Genomic DNA, 23,816 nt, shown 5'->3' on the forward strand with positions numbered 1-23,816 from the left:
TTTGTCTCTCTGGGATATATTCCCAGGAGTGGTATCGCTGGGTCAAATGGGAGCTCAATTTCTAATTTTTTGAGAATCGTCCATGCTGTTTTCCAGAAGGACTGAACCAGTGGACATTCCCACCAACAGTGAAGGAGTGTCCCTTTCTCGCCACATCCGCACCAGCATCGGTTGCTTTTGTTCTTTTGAATGTGGGCCAGTCTCTGAGGTGTGAGATGGTATCTCATTGTGGTTTTGATCTGCATCTCCCTGATGATTAATGATGTAGAGCATTTTCTCATGTGCTTTTTGGCCATTCGGATTTCTTCTTTGAGAAAGTTTCTGTTCATTTCATTGCCCCATTTTTTGATGGGGTTGGATATTTTCTTCCTGTGGAGTTCCACCAGTATTTAGTATATCCTTGTTATCAACCCCTTGTCAGATGTGTATTCGGTGAATATCCTTTCCCATTCTGTAGACTGTCTTTGTATTTTGGTCACTGTTTCTTTGGAGGTGCAGAAATTTCTTAGTTTAAGATAGTCCCATTTATCTATCTCTGTTTTCACTTGCTCGGCCAGTGGTGTGGCATCTTTGAAAGTATCATTAGCCTCAATGTCATGGAGGGTTTCGCCAACTTTGTCTTCAATGTACCTTATGGTTTCTGGTCTGAAGTTGAGGTCTTTAATCCATTTTGATCTTACTTTTGTACATGGTGTTAGGCAGAGTTCTGAGCCCATTTTTTTGCATGTAGCCGTCCAGTGATGCCAGCACAATTTGTTAAAGAGGCTTTCCTTACTCCACTTCACATTTCTTGCACCTTTATCAAAGATTAGATGATCTTATGATTGAGGGGAGATGTCAGTGTATTCAACCCTGTTCCATTGGTCTGCAGTTCTGCTTTTGTTCCAGTACCACGCTGTTTTAAATATTATTGCTTTGTAGTAGGGCTTAAAGTTAGGGAGGTTGATTCCTCCCATTTTCTTTTTCCCAAGAATTGCTTTAGCTATTCGTGGGGGCTTATTGTTCCATATAAATTTCAGGAGTGTTTTCTCCATTTCTTTGAAGAATGTCATGGGTATCCTTATAGGGATTGCATTGAATTTATACAATGCTTTCGGTAGTGTTGCCATTTTGACAATTTAAGTCTCCCGACCCATGAGCAGGGGATATCTTTCCATTTCCTCATGTCCTCTTTTATTTCCTGAAGTAGCGTTTTGTAGTTTTCTTTGTACAGATCCTTTACTTCCTTAGTTAAACCGATTCCTAAGTACTTGATTTTCTGAGGCACAATTGTGAACGGGATTGTTTTTTTCATGCTGCTTTCTTCTCTCTCACTGTTTGCATATAGCAAAGCCATGGACTTTTGGGTATTGATTTTATAGCCTGCAACTTTACTATACGAGTCTATTGTTCCTAGGAGTTTTTTGGTGGAGGTTATTGGGTTCTCTAAGTATAGTAACATATCATCTGCGAATAGTGAGAGCTTGATTTCTTCCTTTCCTACCTGAATGCCCTTAATATCTTTTTCTTGCCTATTTGCTATTGCAAATACTTCCAGTACTATATTGAACAGCAGTGGAGATAGTGGGAATCCTTGTCTCGTCCCTGATCTTAGAGGGAAGGCTCTCAGTTTTTCCCTATTGAGGATGATGCTTGCTGTAGGCTTGTGGTAGATGGTTTTAATTATGTTGAGGAAGGTCCCCTCTATACCCATTTTGGCTAGGGTTTTCATCATAAAGGGGTGCTGGACCTTGTCAAATGCTTTCTCTGCATCTATTGATATAATCATATGCTTTTTATCTTTTCATTTTTTTTATTAGTGAAGCACCATGAGGTACAGTTGTAGATTTACAAATCTTTGTGCTTGAGTTTCGGTCATACAATGATCAAATACCCATCCCTCCACCAGTGCCCATTTCCCCCCCCCCCCCCTCACACCCTGCCTCTGTGGAGGGCATTCCCCTTTGTTCTCTCTCTCCTTTTGGGTGTTGTGGTCTGCAAAAGAGGCATTGAGTGGCAATCATGTTCAGTCCATAGTCTACTTTCATCATGCATTTCCCGTCCTGGGAGGATCCTCCAAACACCTTTCATTTGGTGTTCCCTTCTCTATCTGAACTGCCCTTTCCCCTAGAATATCCGGCTGGCCTCTAAGTTGTGGAGTAATCCTCCTGGTGTTGATCTCAGCTATTCTTAGGTATTGATCTCATATTTTGTTGCTTTATATCCCCCAGATGAATGCAATTTTTCTATGTCTATCCCTCTCTTTCTGACTCATTTCGCTTAGCATGATACTTTCCATATTGTACCACTTGTATGTAAATTTCATGACTTCATCTTTTCTAAGAGCTACATAGTACTCCATTGTGTAGATGTACCAGAGTTTCTTTAACCAGTCATCTGTTCTTGGGCACTCAGGTCTCTTCCAGTTTCTGGCTATTGTAAAGAGTGCTGCAATGAAAAAACAAGTGCAGATGTCACTTCGACTACACATTTTTGCCTCTCTGGGGTATATTCCCAGGAGTGGTATCGCTGGGTCAAATGGGAGCTCAATTTCTAATTTTTTGAGAATCGTCCATACTGTTTTCCAAAAGGGCTGAACTAGTCGACATTCCCACCAACAGTGAAGGAGTGTCCCTTTCTCGCCACATCCGCGCCAGCAAAGGTTGCTTTTGTTCTTTTGAATGTGGGCCAGTCTCTGAGGTGTGAGATGGTATCTCACTGTGGTTTTGATCTGCATCTCCCGGATGATTAATGATGTAGAGCATTTTCTCATGTGCTTTTTTTGCCATTCGGATTTCTTCTTTGAGAAAGTTTCTGTTCATTTAATTGCCCCATTTTTTATGGGGTTGGATGTTTTCTTCCTGTGGAGTTCCACCAGTATTTTGTATATCCTTGTTATCAACCCCTTGTCAGATGTATATTCGGTGAATATCCTTTCCCATTCTGTAGACTGTCTTTGTATTTTGGTCACTGTTTCTTTGGAGGTGCAGAAGCTTCTTAGTTAAAGATAGTCCCATTTATCTATCTCTGTTTTCACTTGCTCGGCCAGTGGTGTGGCATCTTTGAAAGTATCATTAGCCTCAATGTCATGGAGGGTTTCGCCAACTTTGTCTTTTTTTTTTTTAGTGAAACACCATGAGGTACAGTTGTAGATTTACAAATTTTTGTGCTTGGATCTCGGTCATACCACGATCAAATACCCATCCCTCCACCAGTGCCCATTTTCCACCACCAGGATAATATCCCTCCCCCCCATCCTCCCATCCCCCCATCTCCCCTGCCACTGTGGCAGGGCATTCCCTTTTGTTTTCTCTCTCCTCCTGGGTGTTGTGATCAGCCAAAGAGGCATTGAGTGGTGAACATGTTCAGTCCAGTCTACTTTCAACCTGCATCTCCCCTCCTGGGAGGATCCTCCAAACGCCCTCCACTTGGTGTTCCCCTTTCTATCTGAATTGTCCTTTCCCCTAGAATACCCAGCTGGCCTCTATGTTATGGAGTAATTTTCCTGGTGTTGCTCTCAGCTATTCTTGGGTATTAATCTCATATTTTATTATTTTATATCCCCCAGATGAATGCTATCTTTCTATGTCTATCCCTCTCTTTCTGACTCATTTCGCTTAGCATGATACTTTCCATATTGTACCACTTGTATGTAAAGTTCATGACTTCATCTTTTCTAAGAGCCACATAGTACTCCATTGTGTAGATGTACCAAAGTTTCTTTAACCAGTCATCTGTTCTTGGGCACTCAGGTCTCTTCCAGTTTCTGGCTACTGTAAAGAGTGCTGCAATGAACAAACAAGTGCAGATGTCACTTCGGCTACACATTTTTGCCTCTCTGGGATATATTCCCAGGAGTGGTATCGCTGGGTCAAATGGGAGCTCAATTTCTAATTTTTTGAGAATCGTCCATACTGTTTTCCAAAAGGGCTGAACCAGTCGGCATTCCCACCAACAGTGAAGGAGTGTCCCTGTCTCGCCACATCCGCGCCAGCAACGGTTGCTTTTGTTCTTTTGAATGTGGGCCAGTCTCTGAGGTGTGAGATGGTATCTCACTGTGGTTTTGATCTGCATCTCCCTGATGATTAATGATGTAGAGCATTTTCTCATGTGCTTTTTTGCCATTCGGATTTCTTCTTTGAGAAAGTTTCTGTTCATTTCTTTGCCCCATTTTTTGATGGGGTTGGATGTTTTCTTCTTGTGGAGTTCAACCAGTATTTTGTATATCCTTGATATCAACCCCTTGTCAGATGTGTATTTGGCGAATATTCTTTCCCATTCTGTAGACTGTCTTTGTATTTTGGTCACTGTTTCTTTGGAGGTACAGAAGCTTCTTAGTTTAAGATAGTCCCATTTATCTATCTCTGTTTTCACTTGCTCAGCCAGTGGCGTGTCATCTTTGAACATACCATTAGCCTCAATGTCATGGAGGGTTTTGCCAACTTTGTCTTCAATGTATCTTATGGCTTCTGGTCTGATGTTGAGGTCTTTAATCCATTTTGATCTTACCTTTGTACATGGTGTTAGGCAGAGTTCTGAGCCCATTTTTTTGCATGTAGCCGTCCAGTGATGCCAGCACAATTTGTTAAGGAGGCTTTCCTTACTCCACTTCACATTTCTTGCACCTTTATCAAAGATTAGATGATCTTATGATTGAGGGGAGATGTCAGTGTATTCAACCCTGTTCCATTGGTCTGCAGTTCTGCTTTTGTTCCAGTACCACGCTGTTTTAATTATTATTGCTTTGTAGTAGAGCTTGAAGTTAGGGAGGTTGATTCCTCCCATTTTCTTTTTCCCAAAAATTGCTTTAGCTATTCGTGGGGGCTTATTGTTCCATATAAATTTCAGGAGTGTTTGCTCCATTTCTTTGAAGAATGTCATGGGTATCCTTATAGGGATTGCATTGAATTTATACAATGCTTTCGGTAGTGTTGCCATTTTGACAATGTTAAGTCTCCTGACCCATGAGCAGGGGATATCTTTCCATTTCCTCATGTCCTCTTTTATTTTCTGAAGTAGCGTTTTGTAGTTTTCTTTGTACAGGTCCTTTACTTCCTTAGTTAAGCTGATTCCTAGGTACTTGATTTTCTGAGGCACAATTGTGAACGGGATTGTTTTTTCATGTTGCTTTCTTCTCTCTCACTGTTTGAGGATAGGAAAGCCATGGACTTTTGGGTATTGATTTTATAGCCTGCAACTTTACTATACGAGTCTATTGTTTCTAGGAGTTTTTTGGTGGAGGTTATTGGGTTCTCTAAGTATAGTAACATATCATCTGCGAATAGTGAGAGCTTGATTTCTTCCTTTCCTACCTGAATGCCCTTAATATCTTTTTCTTGCCTAATCGCTATTGCAAGTACTTCCAGTACTATATTGAACAGCAGTGGAGAGAGTGGGCATCCTTGTCTCGCCCCTGATCTTAGAGGGAAGGCTCTCATTTTTTCCCCATTGAGGATGATGCTTGCTGTAGGCTTGTGGTAGATGGCTTTAACTAGGTTGAGGAAAGTCCCCTCTATACCCATTTTGGCTAGGGTTTTCATCATAAAGGGGTGCTGGACCTTGTCAAATGCTTTCTCTGCATCTATTGATATGATCATATGCTTTTTATCTTTTCTTTTGTTGATATGGTGGATTATGTAGATTGATTTCTGAATGTTAAACCATCCTTGCATCCCTGGGATGAATCCTATTGGTCACGGTGTATGATCTTTTTGATGAGTAGTTGGATTCTATTTGCTAGTAGTTTGTTTGAGGATCTTTGCATCTGTGTTCATCAGGGATATCGGCCTGTAATTCTCTTTCTTTGTGGTATCTCTGTCTGCTTTTGGTATCAGTGTGATATTTGCTTCGTAGAAACTGTTCGGAAGTGTTTTTGATATTTCAATTTTGTGGAAAAGCTTAAAGAGGATTGGGAGTAAGTCCTCTTTAAAGATTTGGAAGAATTCACTAGTGAATCCATCAGGGCCGGGACTTTTGTGCTTGGGGAGACTTTTTATTACCATTTCAATTTCCTTGATGGTGATAGTTCTGTTTAGGTATTCCAGGTCTTCTTGGTTCAGCCTTGGGAGTCTGTAGGAGTCTAGGAGTTTATCCATTTCCTCGAGGTTTTGATGTTCCGTGGCATACAATTTCTCAAAGTACTCCCTGAGGATCCTTTGATTTTCTGTAGTTTCTATTGTAATGACCCCCTTTTCATTTCTGATTCGGTTTATTAGGGTTTTCTCTCTCCCTTTCTTTGTGAGTTTTGCTAGAGGCTTATCAATCTTGTTAATTTTCTCGAAGAACCAGCTTTTGGTTTCATTGATCTTTCGGATTGTGTTTTGGGTTTCCATCTCGTTAATCTCTGCTCTGAGTTTTATTATTTCCTTTATCCTGTTCGGGTTGTGCTCCTTTTTTTTGTCCTTCTCCAAGCTCTTAAGCTGTGAGGTTAGGTTACTTATGTGTGCTCGCTCCTCCTTCCTGAGGAATGCTTGTAGAGCTATAAACTTTCCTCTTAACACAGCTTTTGCTGTATCTCATTAGTTTTGGTAACTCGTGTTCTCATTTTCATTCGTTTCTAGGAATCTTTTGATTTCCTCTTTGATTTCCTGTCTAAGCCACTCGTTGTTCAATAGAGCACTGTTTAATTTCCAGGTGTTTGATTTAGTTTTCTGTTTTTGTGTGTGATTTACTTCTAATTTCAGCGCATTATGGTCTTAGAAGATTGTCGATACAATCTCTGTCTTCTTAATTTTATGGAGGCATGTTTTGTGGCTCAGCATGTGGTCTGTCTTGGAGAATGTTCCATGTACGCTTGAGAAGAATGTGTATTCAGCTTTTTGTGGATGAAGTGTCCTGTATATATCTACTAAGTCCCTTTCTTCCATTGTTTCCCTCAAATGAAGTATGTCCTTGCTAAGCTTGAGTCTGGTTGATCTATCAAGAGGTGACAAAGCGGTGTTGAAGTGTCCCACTAGTATTGTGTTGCTATTGATGTCTTTTTCCAAATCTATGAGTAGTTGTTTTAAGTACTTTGCTGGTCTCTCATTAGGTGCATATACATTTATTATTGTAAGTTCTTCCTGTTGTACAGATCCTTTGATCAATAAGAAATGGCCTTCACTGTCTCTTATGACCTTCCTCACTCTGAAATCGATGTGGTCTGATATTAGGATGGCTACCCCAGCTTTTTTATGGGAGCTGTTTGCCTGTAGGATTGTTTTCCAGCCTTTGACTCTGAGTCTATGTTTGCTTTGACTATTGAGATGTGTTTCTTGCAGGCAAAGGCTTCCATTTTTTTAATGACGAATTTCCTATCTGCAATTGTAATTGAATAGATGAAAATATAAACTCAATCTAGCTTAGAATTGTGGAGATAAAATCTGGAACAGTGGACTAGAGAAGGAATGGAATCAAGGCTGCCTCAGGGAGATGACTGACAGAGCTGGGTCACCGATTGGAGCTTTGGGACCACATAGTCCTCAAAACTCTTCAAGGTGTGTCCACAACACAAACAGAAAGAAAAAGGTGGAGGGGAGCAAAAAAGTTGACTGGTTCAGATATGTGCTAGTGTTCCTTGGAGTAATCATTCATTCTGAGATACATTTTATGTATGTACAGAATGGATTATATAAATTAAACCACCAGAGGTGTACGCAGTTGACTTAATGAAACCTTTGAGGGCAGCAAGAAAATCATCTTAAAAATATGAAAAAATTATGCAGACTTGACCTAATTAGATCTTAGGTCAAGTGTTAGCATTTAATCTTACATTTTCTAACAGTTGAGTTGAATGTTCTAATGTTAAACATAAAATCATACAATAATTTGTTTAAAAAGCACATAGATATATAAAAGCTCAAGTTTAATTGTAGTATCTCATACATTTTACTAAAACTCTGAGATTAAGTATTATCATTACAGCACCTATAGATATTTGATGTTGAAATAAATGGCATGACCATAGAGATAAAAGAATTAATCCAATACATTTAATGATAAAGGTAAAGGCCCTCCTGTTGTTCGTCGATTTGCTCGAGCGGGCCCAGTAACGTCTCCATTTGAGACTTTGTTGTTACTGTGTTTGGCATATCGAATACTCTCAGTAGCTTGCCGGGCTGCAACGTTTTCATATAGTATCTATTTTTTATTTGATAACAAAACAGATAACGTCTGGCTTTTATTTTTTTTACAAATGAAAAAAAAAGAGTTTTATTTACAGTATTGGATTACAAATACTTTGAGAAATGATTTGAGTTCCAAATTACTGGTCACCAAGGAAACAAAGTTTTCCTCTAAGTCAGAATTTTTGTTTCATGAAAACATTCAGATCCAGGAATAACCGGTAAGCTTCACCAGTTGTGGCCTGAAAACCAATAATAAAATAACATGCTTCATAGCATATTATCTATTAGGAGAATATGATGTTCTTTGGAAAGATAATTTAAATAACAACTGCAGAAAGAAGAAATGTAATTGCATTCTAAACTTTAGGCATATTTGGGCATACTTCATAAGGTTGTCTTATGAAGTAGAGTATAATGGATATAATGAGGGCAATTTTTCTAAAATTCCCTGAACAACAGAGTGAACATAACTCTAGACATTGTAAATTGCAGTGCTTCGCTACAGGAATCTTTCTTTAATCTATATGAATTCTTAAAGAAGATAGAATTTCCTTTCTGTGATTAACTATCTACAGTCATTTTATGATTAAAATGTGTGATATTGTTAAATTTCGCACATAAATTCTATCCTTATCCAAATTGAGGAAAATGGATTTCCCAAGGGTAAACTGAATATCTTCTCATCCTACAGCTGTGTAAAACTTATGTTGACCTCTACTGGTTAACCTGATGATCTAGGTAGGCAGAAGAATACATGTGTAATTTTAAAAGCTAGACTTGTACTGTTAACTCCCAAATGGCATTTGTATTTTTTTCAAATTGCTCCCTACCTTATTTATTCTCGTGCAATGCATTTTTGTTTGCTTTTCATATTCACTTCAATAGTTTTTTTTTAAAATCAGGAAGCTCAATAGCTAGAACTTGTAGGCTATTGTTGAAGGAAATCTCCAAAAGTCTTTACACGTAATCTTAATTGAACAGGATGACAGAATTTCAAGATGATATATTTTTTATTTTGAAAAATAAAAACCTTTGATTTGGAAGCTATTATTTCCAAAGGATCTCAGGGCTTACTTTTGGCTCTGTGCTCAAGTATCAGCTCTGACTTTGAGGAATCATATGTGGTTCTGGTATCAATCCATGATCAGTGACATGCAAGGCAAGGACCTTAATTCCTACACTATCTCTCTATCCCAAACCGCTGTCTTTTATCGTATATATTGTATGGAATTCTAAATGTAGCAAGTTTCCATTTCTCACTACATTGAGGTATATGCTTCCCAGTTTATATTTAATGAAGATGATAAGTGTCCAGCTTCAGTTTATTTAATTTACCCCTTTAGAAACTTCTAGCTAGAAATCAAACCAATCTTGTTTTGTGCTCATTCAACTTGAAGTCTACTTCATTGGGGAAACATTCTTTGAACTATTAGCACTCAATTCTGAGGGTACCAGGAATCTCTGGAGGGTCTTGGGGTCAAAATTACTTTCATAAGAGTGTAACAATGGTTTTCACTTTTTCATTTTCACAACATTGACTGTACATCAGTACCATCAAATAAATGACAGGTCATACAATTTACAATTCGGTCAGGGATTCCAATGGCAGGCAACATTTATGTTCTAAGAAAGGAGCAAAGAAATGCATTTAAATTTTTGAAATCAGAAAGTTATTCAAAAGAATGCTTGCCATTTTATCAGTAGTTTTGTGCAGGGTTGGATTTCTATTTGAAGGAATGTGCTTTAAATGTTGGGTATCTGTCTTTATCCCATCAGCGCTAATGAGATCCTTTTGACTTTTGCAATATCACTAATGCTATGACTGGAAGTGATATGTTGGAATTAAATTAAGATAAAAGTGTGCCAACTTTATTCTACTTACTATTTAGTGGAATAAATGCTTCTTATTTCAATACTGTTTAAATTTTATAAATCATGACTACATTACTATTTATAATTTCTTGTTATTTAAAATAGCTTAACCGTTTTAAAAGATAAAAATCTACGTTGATCACATTTTTATGAAGAAATATGTAAACGATTTAAATATTTTTACCATACGTTAAGCGCTTGTCCTAATGTACCAGTTAATTCCCCATTTTCCCTTATTCTGAGCAATTCAGCTGCTGTTGTAAATGGTGATTATTTCAGATAATAGTCTTAAATTATTCAGAGGGAATTAATCACAGTATCCTGATGGGAAGTCGTGGCTATTGGTCTAGTTATAAAATAACCCATCGCAGGAGACATTTCATGCAAGTATTTAGAACTCAGAAGTTTAAATATAATTCAAGTGATAATGAGGTACCTATTTTTGTTTTTAGAAACATCACACATTTGATTTTAGAAACAATTGCATCCTGTTTTTTAAGACTTCCATAAGCAGGTAACCAGTGGCCACACTTAGAGGTCATGTACTGTTGCAAACGTTCTTCAGGAAGTCTGTATCTTCCTCTTAAAGGGAAGAGTGCGTAGTTTATGTTTGTGTGTTTGTATGTTATTCAACCCAAAGAACGATTTGCTTTGTTTTGATTTCTATCTCAGGGAGGAAACCCATATAATAAGTGCACTAAGATTTTTTTTAACCGAAAAGAGATTCATCCTTAAAAATGCAGGACAATTTTCTTTACATATGTTTTTTCATTTTGGAAATTCTATTTCTAACTATGAAAATTATGATTCTAAGAACTTAAGGCTTCTTTATTAACTTGAAAATATTAGATGATAAGGACCTTCCATTCATCTGTGAGTTATTAGATTATAAATTAAAGGACTTGATCTAATCTTGAGTATAACATTCCCCGTCATGTAATTTGTTTTCTTACTGCACAACTTTTGGTAAACTTCTTAAGGATGTGTTTTGTAGACTTTTTCTTTTCTACTCATCCTTGTTTCAAATTTTACTTAGATTTTACAATGTTTCCCAGATATCTAATTTTTGCTTTTATGAAAGGTTGTGTTTTAGTTGTAACCAATTTGCAGGGTTACGTGCTGGTATTTAGCATTCTCCTTTAAGATTTGTTTGTTTTGGACTCAAGTTATGTAACTCTTAAAAAACCAATTTTCTATGTTTTATGGACCTTTTCTCTATATCTTTGTATAATCTAGTCTCCAATTCACTAGCTGATGGTACTTGTGTAGCTGGCCTATTGTGTGACAGATACTGTTCTAATAACTGAATTGAGCTGCTTGAGAGAGAGCTACTAGGTAGGGTTACCAGACCGCATCATAAATATAAAACAAAGTAGATCAACTATTTTATGCTGAATTGTCTTATTCCTACACTTTAAATTCCTTCAAGGGAGTTTCATAATTTTAATCATGCTTTATTTTACATTTCTGTAACTGATGTTTCCATAATTTCCTTTTCTTTTGTTCAAATAACAAAAGATGCTAGATGTTTATACTTAGATTCAATAGCAGTTGGATATTAAGCTTAGTGATTCATGGCTTGTTGTGACAGACTGAAACCTGGGATAAAAATGGCAATTTCATTTCTTTCATTGAATTTCATGATGCTGGAATTCTTTCCAATATCCAAAGGCAAAGAGGCAAAAAGCCCAATGCTCTTAAAATCTCCCTTCTGAAAGCAGACATCTGCTGTGTGCTAATTGAGAAAGATAAAATAGGGAAGGAAGGATTTCTAGGTTCTTGGTAGTGGTCTCTGCTATTCATATTTAGCAGAGTAGGAAGTGTACATATCATAATATGATGTTTACACACAAGTGGTGCTATCAAGAAATAATATTATTTGACAAGATTTGCCTTTGTCATTTAAAATATTGTTTTCTCTGTACAAACAATTGTGCCTATTACTCAGATTAAATGCAACTCGAAATTAGTTTTAATGTAAAGATCCTTATAAAAATCTTTGTGAGATCCTGGTTACAAATCAAATATACTTTGTCGAACATCTTCTGAGACTATTCTACTCTATAGAAAGAGACTCTTTAGAGTTGTCTTTAATTTCAATACAATTAATGCCAAAATTAAATGTCCCTTACCTATGCCTATCAACTGTCCCTTAGCACACTGAAAATACTGTTTTCCCAGATGATCCAATTCCTACCCCTGAGGTGTTCTCTGAACTACAAAATTTGCCACTTGATAGCATTGCTTTGATTCTGCAGTTTCTATGGTACCCTAAACAAATTCTCAGTTTATGCTCATCAGGTCATTAATTAAGTATCACCAGCATTGTATAACTAAATGTTTAGCACAGACAGGTCATGTCAGTGGCTTAATTTATTACAAATTAAAGTAGATCTTAGTTGCAATAAACTTTTTCAACAATACTTTGTTTATAAATGTCAATCACTAAATAATCCAGGTATCTTGATTAATATACTTTAAAGTAATGTTATTAAAAAATTCAGTCACTGTATATTTTTATGTGTGTACTCTATAATTTTATTTGGATCAATAGAACAGCTATATAAAATGCATGTCAACTTTACTTTTATCCTCAGCAGTTTTTTTGCTCATTCACAGTTCATAAAATTTGCCCATTAAAATTTCAATAAATTCAATAGGTTTTAGATAACCAGTTGTGTGATAATCATTGCAATATAATTTTAAAATATTCTCATGTCCCTAAGAAAATACTTAACCATTAACAATTATTCCCTATTCTCTTACCACAACCATCAATCATCATTCTGTCAGACTGACCATTTCTGTTTGATCCCTGGTAGCGGTTTCTACTATTTAGATTCTCAGAGGATAGTAGAAGATGATTCATCTGATATGATGTTTATATATAAGAAGAATTATCCTGAAATTCTAATAGGCATAGAAGAGGACACCATGGAATAGAAAAATTCCATGTACACAGATTGGAAGAACCAACTTAGTCAAAATAACCATCTTTTCCAAAGTATTATAGATTCAGCACAATTCCCATCAAAATTCCAACTACATTCTTTAAGAACTTAGATCACCAATGCCATTTTTATTAATTTATCAACACCATGAATAACCAAAGCCTTTATAGGAAATAAGAAACTAGAAGGTACCCCATTTCCTAACTTGAAATTATACTTTCAAGCTTTAGTAACCCAAATAGCATAGTGCAAATAGAAGGAGAGAATGAGGGACGTATTAGAATCGAGAGCCCGGTATAACCCCCCGTATCTATGGGCAGATAATCTAAGACAAAGGATCTGGGTGTCTGAAATGGAGTGAGAATAGCCTCTTCAGCAAATGGTGCTGGGCAAACTGGATAGCCACATACAAAACAAAGAGGGGAAAAAAGAAAAGAAAGAAGGAAGGGAAGAGGGAGAAAGAAAGAATGGAAGGAAGGAAGGAAGGAAGGAGGGAGGGAGGGAGGGAGGGAGGGAGGGAGGGAAGGAAGGGAGGGAGGGAGGGAGGGAGGGAGGGAGGGAAGGAAGGGAGGGAGGGAGGGAGGGAGGGAGGGAGGGAGGAAGAAAAAGAAAAGAAAAAGAGAAAGAGAAAGGAGGGAGGAAGGGAGAGAGGGAGGGAGGGAGGGAGGAAGGAAGGAAGGAAGGAAGGAAGGAAGGAAGGAAGGAAGGAAGGAAGGAAGGAAGGAAGACAACTGAAGCTATATTTCACATTAGATACAATCCTTTAAAAATGAATCAAAGACATTGAGATTAAATGTTCAAAAATTTAAGCATTCTCAAACTATTTTTCAAAGTGGCTATAACTTTTCCTTATCACAAGCAGTATCTGAATATTCCAACTTTTCTATGTGTTCACCAACACTTATATTCTAGTACTTTTAACTTGTTATGATTAACTTCATGGGTGTAAAAAGATATCACATTGTAGTTTTAATTTTTTTTCTTAATGATGGTCATGTTTATATACTTTGACTGAAAATTTATTTTTGAGTGAAAATGTATATTTATTGCCTATTTTTAGTCATATTTTCCTTATTATTGTCTCATTCTTAGTATATTTTGGATGCAACTTTCTTCTCAGATATAATGTTTATAAACATTTTATAATATGTATGGTGATAAAGACATTTTAAACCTTAATAGATCTCTTAAATTATTTCAATATTTTAAATTATTTTAAATTATTTAATATTTTATTATTATTAATGCTCTAGTGTTGTAGGTTAAAATGTTTCCCAATTCAATGCCATGAAGATAAACTTGTGTATTATATTCTAAATAGCTCTTACATTTAGGTCTATGATTCAACTAAATGAAGTTTTACAAATGATGTAAAATAGTTTAATTTTAATGGTTGCTTATGAGCATACATTTTATTCAAAACTATTTATTATAAACATTTTCTTTTCCCATGAAATATTCTGACGACTAAATCAAAATCCTATAGACAATAAGGATAACTATCTATGGATCTGGGTGCAATCTTATTCATTGATCCATCCTTCTGTGTGTAGAACTTCGTCTTTACTTCTATAGCTCTTTTATCAAGTATTGGACTCAGGAACTAAGTTGTAAGACTTTTTTCCTGCTCAGCCTTGTTATTAAGACTGCTGATATATTTTTTTAATGGACTTACCCTCGTGTGTTCCTAAGGAGAAAGAAACACTGGCGCTTAATGCATAGCCATTGGGGAAATTAGTCCGGCTTCTTGTGACTAAGATGACAAAAAAACTTTGGTAAACAACTGGTTGAAGTCATGGAACATCAATTTTCATCATTACATTTGCTGTGAAGTCCACTTATAGAAAACTCTTCTGTTTTCCAAAATAGACAGGAATTTCTTGTCTGAACCAGGCTCATTTCATAAAGAACCGAAGCAAGTCTGAAAGTAAAAGTTAAATACCAGATGATCTTGCTTTTACACAGAGTATAGAGAAATGAAGGGATTAGATAATCTCTAATATGAATAATTCCTGAAGCATAGAACTGGGAACTGCAAGGGCAGAAGGAATGGTGGAGGGTCCTGGGATAAGAGCATTATTATAAATTATAATATCGCAAAAAAAATAGTTCAAGGTCCAATCCAACTTTAAGCCAACCTTATGCCTTTTGTTCTAAAGAGTGAAATTCATATTATGTTATTCAGCTGAAATATCCTAATATTTGGATGCTAATTTAATTAAAAATATTTTATTAGGCACCATGATTTACAGTAATAATGTTTAATAATGTTTTAGGAATACAGCATCTCTGCCCTACATTGTCCTGGAGTAACTGGCCTCTGTCTGAAACTGTCTCCAGGCCCCTATCATTCTACCTTATTCTCCTCCATTAGCCAACCCACATGGTTCTTGTCCTTTATTTTAATTTTTGGTGGGTGATGCACACACAGTAGTGCATGGGGACCCTAGTAGTTCTTGGGATCAAGTCTAGTGCTTCTTGTGCTGGTTGATCTATCTCTGACCCAAACAGACTCAATTCTTGAGAATTAATTTCAGGATCTGCTATCATACTATTATTGGCTATTACTATTGGAGCATTAACTGTATGTCCACACCTTTACATTGATGAGTGTAGGTAGAGAACTCTCCAGGGCTTTTCCATGCAAACCATGTCTTATACTTCTCAAACTATCTTCAGTTGCATTGTTACAGAGCTTATTAGAAAACTTGAAGGATTTCAAGGTTAAAAAATTAATTCAGTAATTCTTTTTTTTTATGAGGCAACAACAGTAATGTTCAGGGATCAAACTTGGGACTTCTGCATTTATGTATGTACTTTAGTTCCTTGACCTATTTTTTTTTATCCAAAGCAATATTTTTATCCAAAGCCAGACTGTTAGTTGATTCTTAAAGACCTTAAGAACTGTCAGTAACCAAGGATGTACTAGCCAATTTTCATGAAAGATTTAAAGTCGAATAAAATAAAATTTTATTACTTGTAAGCAAATAAGATCTGTAAATAAACAAAAATAACTCTGGTAAGTCACACATTGTGGAAATCTTATTTAAATTTTTACTACCTTAGGTAAAAGGTAAAGGCCCTCCCGTTGATCGTCGATTTGCTCGAGCGGGCCCAGTAACGTCTCCATTGGAGACTTTGTTGTTACTGTGTCTGGCATATCGAACACTCTCGGTAGCTTGCCGGGCTCTCCGAGAGGGGCGGAGGAATCGAACTCGGGTCGGCCATGTTGGCCGCTCGTAAGGCGAACGCCCTACCCGCTGTGCTATCGCTCCAGCCCTAACTGGAGTCACCTAAGTCACCCGTGGGGCCCACCGACAAATACTACCTTAGAAATATTTAAAATCTCAGAATTTGATTATTTTCAGAGAAGTAGTTCTATATTTCATTTGAAGATTTAAGAGGAATTTTGATATCAGAACCATAACACAGCCTCCATATGTAAGCTTATCAACAGGCAATTATTTTCCACAAAAAATCACCAAATTTTTAATAAACTGTTTCTCTTAATTTGTATGATTTAGGGGTTATAGATAACATATTGTGGTATAATATTAAATACAATAACACAAACTAACGGCTTCAATTTTATAATATTAATTGAGATTTGTTAATTGTGATGCTTGGTCACTTATTACAAAGACAGCATCACATGATTGGTGTTAAGGAAATTATTGAGTAGAACCCTTAACTAGTTTGCAGCATCATTTCTCATTTTCCTAATCAAAATCCAAACTGGGAAGAATATACAGACACCCCATCGTGACTGTCTGTCACGAAACAGTTGGAGCAGACTGGCCCAAAGGACTCTTCAGGGCAACAGGAGCTTAACTCGTCATTTCAGCCTCTGGGCTGTGACTCTCCATTTATGTAAGGGCATAATACAAAACAAAGTGATGTGTGTGCCTTGGTCTATGGAGTCTAAAAGACATCCCCTTTCTTCTCTCTCTCTCTATTTTTCTTATTTCCAAAGACAAAATGAACATAATTGCTTCATAAACAAAAATGTTTACAAATCTTTGTGGCCTCTCCCCTTCCCTTCCCTTCCCTTCCCTTCCCTTCCCTTCCCTTCCCTTCCCTTCCCTTCCCTTCCCTTCCCTTCCCTTCCCTTCCTTCCCTTCCCTTTCCTATTTTCTTTCCTTTCTCTTTCCTTGTTTTTTTTTCTGTTTGAAGGGACACACCACTGTGTGCTCAGGACTTACTCCTGGCTCTGCATTCAGGGATAACTTCTACTAGGGCCAAGGGGACCATCTCAGGTGCTTGGAGTCCAAGCATCCTCCCCACATTCTCTTTCTCCTGTCAGCTAATCTCAGAGGCTAAGATTATAGCCTGTACTTTTGTTACATTGTTGATTTTAGTCTACTATAAAAATTTAAATGGATATTTCTGAATTGCTCAATTTTGAAGAATCTACCCAGGTTGGCGGCAAGTATCTGGGACCTTACAGTGTAGTGATAGGAACAAAATAATTATTCTGCAGTCATTTATGTAAGGGCCCCTGGGAGTGGGGCAGGTTGAATTTCCTTCCCCACCCTGAATTTCATTTAAGAGTCATGGAAAAATTTTTTAAGCTTTAGCCTAATTTTTAGCTAATACTTTAAACAAAAGTATTAGCTTTTTGTTTATTAATTTATTTATTCTTTAAAATATTTATGTTAACATATCTATTTCTTTAACATACAAACACTTGAAATCATATGAAATATTTATAAGAATAAAATGAATACTACTTCTGCATTGAATTTTCATTCTAGCGGAGAAAGATAAAGACAATACATAAATCATATCACTGTCAGAAACTAACACCAGCTTTCTTTCTTTCTTTCTTTCTTTCTTTCTTTCTTTCTTTCTTTCTTTCTTTTTTCAGTAAATTTAATTTATTTTTTTTATTTCTGGGCCATACCCAATGGTGCTCAGTCCTTACTCTTGGATCTGTGCTCAGGGCCACTCTTGGTGTAACAAGGATCCAACCTGGGTCAGTTATGTGCAAAGCTGTGACTTTGTGATCTTTCTGGTCCTCTTTTTTGGGGAATTTTCAATGTAAAAGCTATTCAATGTGGGGTATTTAGATCTGGCAGGGTCTCCTGCCTCCTTGCCTGGCTGTCCTCCCAGGGCCCCTGGGAGTGGGGCAGGTTGAATTTCCTTCCCCACCCTGACCATAACCCTGGCAGCTGAAGACCTCCCGAACCAGCCACAGCCATACTTAAGACCACTCTCACACATTTGGACGAGCCTCACACATGAAGGAACCAGCAGTGGAACCCAGGTGTGTGGGACACACGACTGAGATCTTCAAGGCTGCTTGGATCGGGGCTGGGCCTTCTCCACCCAGATCCCCCATCTTCCAGTAGCTAAGCAGTTACACCCACCAACTGCCCCCAGCACCGGTTCTCGCTCTTGGAGAACCCTGTAGGCTACTGAGTGTCCCGCCCTAACGGCAGAGTCTGGCAAGTTCCCTGTGGCGTATTCAATACGCCAAAACCCAGTAACAATGATGGGTCTCATTCCCCTGACCCTGAAAGAGCCTCCAATGTGGCACTTGCTAAAATCTCAGGGCTAGAACGAATGGAGATGTTACTGGTGCCTGCTAGAGGAAATCAATGAACAAAGGGATGACAGTGATATAGTGATTTAGATCTGAGCAAACATATGAAAGTTACTAAAACAAATTACTCATTTGGGTAGCCATGAAAGATTACAGTTTGGAGAAACAGGACAAAGTACAAATGATTTGTAACTTAACAAGATTCTATGGTGATTCATAACATCATAGTGTAAGTGTAAAGTTCTAAGGGTCTTAGGAGGAGCAGAGTAGGACATTTAAGAGAAGATAATGTGCCTTGCATGTGGCCAACCCGGGTTCCATTCCCAGCATCCCATAAGGTCCCCCGAGCACCACCAGGGGTAATTCCTGAGCTCATGCACCAGGAGTAACCACTATGCATTGCCATATGTGACCCCAAAAAGCAAAAAAAAAAAGAAATGTGATAAATTATTAACAACAATATGAGAATAATTTTTGGGGGGGACGGGTGGTCTACATGGCAGTGCTCAAGGCTTATTACTGTTTTTCCCCAACTTAAGTGACATAAAGTAGCTTTATGAGATACAGATATTTGTGTTAAAATGTCTAAAGAATGATGATCAGACTCACAGTTTAACATTAAATAATCCTTTCCATTTAGAAATGAAATTATACTGGAATTATACTGGAACTGTTCTTGGTACGTGCATTCTGGTAACAGACTATAGAAATGATCCCTGAAAGTACAGTCTTGGTCCCTGCGTTCTGGACTGGTCTTTTTTCCCAAGTAGATATTTAAGAAAGAAGTTGACAATGAGATTGCACTCCAGTCAAAAATAATTACTATCCTATTTTCTTTTATAATTTGTATCTTTATCATATACCACAGGATTAAAATTGTTTCTGAACATGAATTAGAATGAAGCATAAATGTTGAATGTTCCGATTATTCTACAAACAATGAAAAATTAAACAAAACGAGCAAAAATAATCAGGCTGCATACTAGATCTCCTGCAACTTTATAGAAAACATTAAGAAACATATAAGATAAAATATTAATACTATTATATTATTTATCTAATAAAGTAGACAAGTTTTGTCTACTGGTTGAATAACAAACGATATAAAGTGTAATTGAAATGCAACATAAGGCTAATGTGTGAGCAAATGTTATATTAACAGAGAATGAAAACTATCAAACATAGAACAGCTGTAAAAAATTTCTAACACGTCATATAAAATTGACTACAGTGTGGTCTACAAATGTGGCAAAAGTCTGCTATGAGTTTTTTAGCAAGGAATTAATCTTAGATCATCTACATAAAATGTAATACTATTAACAATAAAAATCATAAGATTTGTAGAAATCAAATTGTGTGTATTAAAATGTTAATGCTTTAAACTCAGAAATAAAATGAATATTTGGGTGTTAATTAAATGATATATTTTAACTAAAACAGTATTATTCATCTCATTTACATAACACTGATTCGGGAATAATGAAACTAGGTTGTTTTTCAGCCTTAGTAGTAGTTTTACATTGTACGTAGTAAGAAATATTTGATTGACCTTAAAAATAATATTACTATCTTCATGGAAAATTTCACAAGACTTTGAAATATTCAAATGGAAGTACTTGGTTGCTAGGAATTTTTAAAGAAAGACAATAGAACCACCTAAGTACATACTATGAAATCCCCCTTAGACAGAAAACAAAATGACTTGCCAATGTATAGCTTTTCAAGGCTTAAATTGTAGGGAGACACAACATCAATATTTACGGGAGTTTTTTTTCTGAAGAAAGTTCAAAGCTAAAATCTTAGCTCTTTAATGGTTTTTCACAGTCCACTGTTTAAACTTGTGTACATGTGCATTTTATGTTATCATATATCATAAAATACATTTAAAAATTTGGATGATAAAATAGGGAACAAAAATAAAATAATAAAAGTAAAGTTAATAATAAAAATAATAATTCTTAGAAGCAAAATTAACTTTTTTGTCATAGAATCAAGGGTTCACATGAATTTATTTATTTTAGGGCCATACCCGTGCAGGGGGTGGGTGACCCTGTAGTGTCCGGGATTGATTCTGTAGTGTGGGAACTTCAGGCAGAGAAATTATGAGAATTGAGGCAGAGAAATGGGATGTGCAAAATGAACACTCGAGCCCTCCAAGTCGTCTCTGCAGGTCGGGTGCATATTTTTCTCTAACTAACTATGTACATGAATTCCTCTCAGTGAATGCTCTCCAATTTGCTTCTAGCTGGATGGTTTCCGGCATCAGATCCACAAACTCCAGAGAGCTTTGGATGAGCAGAAAGAAACAAATCACAACTTGGAAACGGAACTCCGGCACTTACAGAATCGGTAATCATTTTATTTATTTGTTTATTTATTTATTTATTTATTCTTTTGGCTTTTGGGGTCACACCCGGCGATGCTCAGAGATTACTTCTGTCTCTGCACTCAGGAACCACCCTTTGCAGTGTTTGGAGATGCCAGAGATCGAACCGAGGTCGGCCGCATACTACCCACTGTACTATTCATTTCAGCCCCTCATTTTATTTACGACATTGCATTCCAAATTAGGATGTTGTACCAGAAAACCTTAATTTCTTTTGCGGGTGATATTATTAAATATCAGTAACATTTTCCCAGTGAGAAATAATAATAAACGAGCTTCCATCCTTGAGTTAGTAGATAAAAAGCCTTTAAAAAGAGATGAAACCTAATAGATGTCGCATATTATATTAAAGACAATTTGAAATTGTACTGAAAATTTTAGTTTATAAATGATGCCAAGTTTCTGTAAAGAAAACGAAGCCTTCAGAATATAACTTTTCACAAAGTTATGCCATCTGAAAAATGAATAATAAATAAATTATAAGCTTTTCACTTGGTTGCGTATTTGATACCATTGACTGATTAGTTTCCAAAAGAACAGGGTAGGATATGTACCATGATTTATTAAAAACAAACAACTTTTAAAAAGTAATAATCCTACATCTGGAGCATAGAAAAAGCTACAAACAATGCTGACAAAAATGACTTTGATTCTGCCTGATACTCCGCAGTAAAATTGCAGAAACGTCCAACAGCAATGTAAAGTGGTTACTCTAGCAGTTCAGATAGAGAAGGGAGCACCAAATAAAGGATGTTTGGAGGATCCTCCCAGGAGGGGAGATGCATGTCGAAAGTAGACTATGGACTGAACATGTTTGCCACTCAATGCCTCTTTTGCAGACCACAACACCCAAAAGGAGAGAGAGAACACAGGGGATTGCCCTGCCACAGAGACAGGGGGGATGGGGGGATGGGGGTGGGAGGGATATTATCCATGGTGGTGGAAAATGGGCACTGGTGGAGGGATGGGTATCTGATCATTGTATAATTGAAACCCAAGCACAAAAAAAATTGTAAATCTACAACTGTAAGAAAATAAATAAAAAAAATAAAAATAAAAAAATTTAAAAAAAAGTGGTTACTCTAAGACAGGCTGGGACGGAGTCAGCAGTGACTTCTTGAGTGGGATGCACTGTTGTTGTCATCATCTCGTGATCACCGGGAGTCCCTGGAGCGTTAGGGGCAAGTGACTGTCACCCCAGCCAATGGAAGAAGGAACAGGGGCCACAGGCTGGTACCTAGCGGTTGATATTCAGTGGCTGATTGTTCAAATCTCTCAGTGTTAATTATAGAGAAATTGTGAAGGGTCGGGGAATGGGTAGCAATTGCACAGAGGTTCGGTTGAGCACTAACATAAACTTTGAGCAGACGTAAAGCCACTCCTTTGGGGGAAGCTCTTCCAGGAGATCCACTCTGGACAGAATCTCTTCTAGGGGCTGCAGCATTATTTATTTTTTAATTTTTATTAGTGAAATACCATGAGGCACAGTTGTAGACTTAAAAATTTTCGTGCTTGGGTTTCAATTATACAATGATCAAATAAATACCCATCCCTCCACCAGTGCCCTTTTCCCACCACCACGGATCCCAGTATCCCTCCTACCCCCATCCCCCTCATCCCACCCTGCCTCTGTGGCAGGGCGTTCCCTTTTGTTCTCTCTCTCCTTTTGGGTGTTGTGGTTTGCAAAAGAGGCATTGAGTGGCAATCATGTTTTGTCTATAGTCTACTTTCAGCATGCTTCTCCCATCCTGGGAGGATCCTCCAAAAATTAGAAATTGAGCTCCCATTTGACCCAGCAATACCACTCCTGGGAATATATCCCAGAGAGGCAAAAAAGAATAGTCGAAATGACATCTGCACTTGTTTGTTCATCACAGCACTCTTTACAATAGCCAGAATCTGGAAAAAACCTGAGTGCCCGAGAACAGATGACTGGCTTAAGAAACTTTGGCACATCTACACAATGGAGTACTATGCAGCTGTTAGAAAAGATGAAATCATGAAATTTACATCCAAGTGGTACTACATGGAAAGTATCATGCTAGGCTGCAGCATTCTTGATTCCTACCAGGAGATCCACCTAAGGGCGGAATTCCAGCTAAGCGCTCATTGCTTTCTCCTTTCCTTTGCTGGTAATCCATGTAAACAATCATATTAAATGTACTTCTTAACAACAATCTAGTCATTTTGCATGAATACAGAGATATAGGCTTTTATCTATACCCTAGATTAAGCTCAAAGGGTACCTTTTCTTGGGGACATCCTGCTATATTTCTCTGTCTACAGTCCTCGGGCCAGGTTAGTTTTGCCTAACAGCAGCCACGGTCATTATTCAGTTACTTCTTTTTGGTTCATGACAGAGTTTGTTTCATGAACGTCCTTTTAATTGATCACACTTATGGTGCTTAAGCTGTCCCGTTGGAGCCAGGGTAGCTTACAACTCGGGTGGACCCACCTTTTCGGGTGTAAGGAACTAAGTTCAATCTAAGGGCAACTGAGGCTTAAGTCAAGTAAACATAATGGATGTCCAAGAGTAAATATTATTCAGAATCAATCAATTTCCATGTTACAAAAGCAGAGAGTTTACTGAGGTTTCACTTAGAGCGGCATTTCACAGGCTGCCTGGCGAGAATGTGCAAAATTCCTTTATCCACGTATCTCCTACCCCTTTCAGACCCTCAGGAACCTCTTGCTGTCTCATGGTTAAGCCAAGCATCTCCATGTGAGTCTGACCTCAACGGGGACTTTCTATGAAGCCGCCCAAGGTGCCTTCTCAGATCCTGCCAGCCAAAGAGGGTTTCAAATCTACCCAGGTGAAACAGGAGAGAACAGTGGACCCCGCGTCTTTCTATAAAGACCTCTGCATACACAGACGCATCTTAGACCTGGCACCATCACAATTCACCACAAAAGAGAAACTTTTGATTAGAATTTTCACCAGCTATATTCTTACCAGTAGAGCTGAAAGGCTTTGCTAT

The 23,816-nt window shown here is 37.4% G+C and overlaps 1 protein-coding gene across 1 annotated transcript in view; it reads left to right on the plus strand.

Annotated features, from left to right (window-relative positions):
• Window positions 1–23,585, plus strand: part of CCDC102B (coiled-coil domain containing 102B) — a 331,610-nt gene extending 308,025 nt beyond the window's left edge. Inside the window, exons 12-13 of the mRNA XM_056131520.1 lie at window positions 20,698–20,801; window positions 23,513–23,585. Of these exons, the coding sequence (XP_055987495.1) occupies window positions 20,698–20,801; window positions 23,513–23,564 (156 nt within the window). The 3' untranslated portion in view covers window positions 23,565–23,585. The remainder of the gene's footprint in view (window positions 1–20,697; window positions 20,802–23,512) is intronic.
• Window positions 23,586–23,816: the final 231 nt, after the last annotated feature.

Source organism: Sorex fumeus, unplaced genomic scaffold, assembly GCF_029834395.1.
Source record: "Sorex fumeus unplaced genomic scaffold, SorFum_2.1 ptg000092l, whole genome shotgun sequence".
Classification (NCBI taxonomy): domain Eukaryota; kingdom Metazoa; phylum Chordata; class Mammalia; order Eulipotyphla; family Soricidae; genus Sorex; species Sorex fumeus.